The sequence below is a fragment of the Dipodomys ordii genome, unplaced genomic scaffold (assembly GCF_000151885.1).
Source record: "Dipodomys ordii isolate 6190 unplaced genomic scaffold, Dord_2.0 Scaffold81, whole genome shotgun sequence".
NCBI lineage: Eukaryota > Metazoa > Chordata > Mammalia > Rodentia > Heteromyidae > Dipodomys > Dipodomys ordii.
Window position 1 is genome coordinate 3167407 of NW_012267297.1, and position 2168 is coordinate 3169574.

Below are 2168 nucleotides of genomic sequence, written 5' to 3' on the forward strand. Positions count from 1 at the left end.
GGAGGGGGAGAAAGGAGGGGGGGAGGAGGGGAGTCGTTGGATCAGAGGAAGGAAAAGCGAGCAGAAGAGGAGCAAATTCTGACAAATAGAATTTGAACGAGTGAGAAAATGGCCGGCGGGATTTGCTCTCTGATTTCCTCTTTCCACTTTGACCTCAGGCCCGTGGGCTAGCATGCCTGTATTGAGCAAACACACACACTCACACACACTCAGACACACACACTCACACACTCAGACACTCACACACACACTCACACACACTCAGACACTCACACACTCACACACACTCAGACACTCACACACACTCACACACACTCAGACACTCACACACTCACACTCACACACACACTCAGACACTCACACACACACTCAGACACTCACACACACTCACACACTCACACACACCAGACACTCACACACTCACACTCACACACACACTCAGACACTCACACACACACTCACACACACTCACACACTCACACACTCACACACTCAGACACCGGGCTCACTGTAGTGTCCGTGCACGTTACCCAGGGACGGCGCAGTGTGTCCCGGCCCTCGGCGTCTCACACGGCGTCTCTGCAGGTATTCTATAACTGTAGCTGCGTCCGGGCCTCCGCTGCCCCAGCCCGCCATCCCCATCGCTCAGCCCATCTGGGCGAGTGTCCACGGAGCAACACGTGCAAGAAGAGATTTCACATTTACCTCGTTGTGCAAGCGCTGCAGTCCTTCTTCACGGCTCTGGGCACGCCCGCCCTCATGCTGCTGCTCATGAGGTGAGTGTGGGCGCGTGGGGCCACGCGGGTGCGCGCACACGCTTCCAGATGCCCTGCGCGTGGCTAGGTGTGGACCCCAGGCTCACCCCTGTCGCCGTGTTCAATGCGCACCGTCTGGGGATCGTTAGGATTCATAGGAGCGCTAGAGTAACGAAGAATGGTGTGCCTCTGATTCTTCCCATGGTGAAATCTAGATTGATTCCTTCCTTCCTTCCCTCCTTCCTTCCTTCTTCCTTCCTTCCTTTCTTCCTTCCTCCTTCCTTCCTTCCTTCCTTCCTTCCTCCTCCTTTCTTTCTTTCCTTATTTCTCTTTCCTTCCCTCCTTCCTTCCTTCCTTCCTTCCTTCCTTCCTTCCTTCCTCCTCCTTTCTTTCTTTCCTTATTTCTCTTTCCTTCCCTCCCTCCTTCCTTCCTTCCTTCCTTCCTTCTTCCTTCCTTCCTTCCCTTCTCTCTTTCTTCCTGGCCACTGTTCCTGACCTTCTTTTTGCTCAAGGCTGGTGCTCTACCACTCGAGTCACAACTCCACGTCTGGCTTTTTTTTTTTAGTGGTTCATTGGAGATGAGAGTCTGGCTTCAAACCCCAATCCTCAGATCTCAGCCTCCTGAGTAGCTGGGGTGACAGGCGGGAGCCCCCAGCTCCCGGCTGGGGCCCAGCTTTTGCCATAGACCCTTAAAACCCAGGTTAACTGGCAATTGCCTTGATTGTAAAAGTGTCTCTCTCTAGTTCTCTGTGGAGTCTCTATGCTGAGTTGCTCTCCCTCCTGACCAGCATGATACAGCACCTGTTGGGTTCATGGAAAGGAAACATTTGAACACCCCAAATATAAATGTATGAATTTCAGTCAATAATGACATCCCCGAGCTTTTAATCCACACACAAAATGGGTCTTGTCCTAGTTTCCCATAATGTCCTTCCAGACAAAAGAAAAACGTATGAAGAGAACTTAACTCCTTCATTTCTCAAGACAGATGTTTAGACCACTTACTGAGTTTGTTGAAGAACATTCCATGATCAATAACACAGATAAGATACCTTCTACAAGCATCTTACAATAATAGAGACCGACAGAAGGAAAATCAACTTAAACACATTTAAAGTGTTCTCAGCACTATAAGGAAAAAGACCGTATTCAATGTAATAACAGGGAGCAAGAGAAAGATCCTAATTTAGGATTGAAATGAGAGGCAGGGAGGAGGAGGATTCATTTGGTAACTACTTCTCAAAAGAAGGGATGTTGAATTACAGGATGGAATAGGAGAAACCCTAGGTCTCCTTGGCTCAGGCCGAAATTTTCTGAATAGAGACCCGGAAACACAACAAATCAAAGAAAGGTTGGACAAATGGGATTGCATAAAGTTGCAGAGCTTCTGCAGGGCAAATGACATAGCTAGCA

The 2168-nt window shown here is 49.4% G+C and overlaps 1 protein-coding gene across 1 annotated transcript in view; it reads left to right on the top strand.

Moving 5' to 3' along the window:
* LOC105992235 (solute carrier organic anion transporter family member 1B2-like) overlaps nt 1–2168 on the top strand; it is a 34036-nt gene that overhangs the window by 22212 nt on the left and 9656 nt on the right. Inside the window, exon 9 of the mRNA XM_013025057.1 lies at nt 535–776. Coding sequence (XP_012880511.1) covers nt 535–776 — 242 coding nt within the window. The remainder of the gene's footprint in view (nt 1–534; nt 777–2168) is intronic.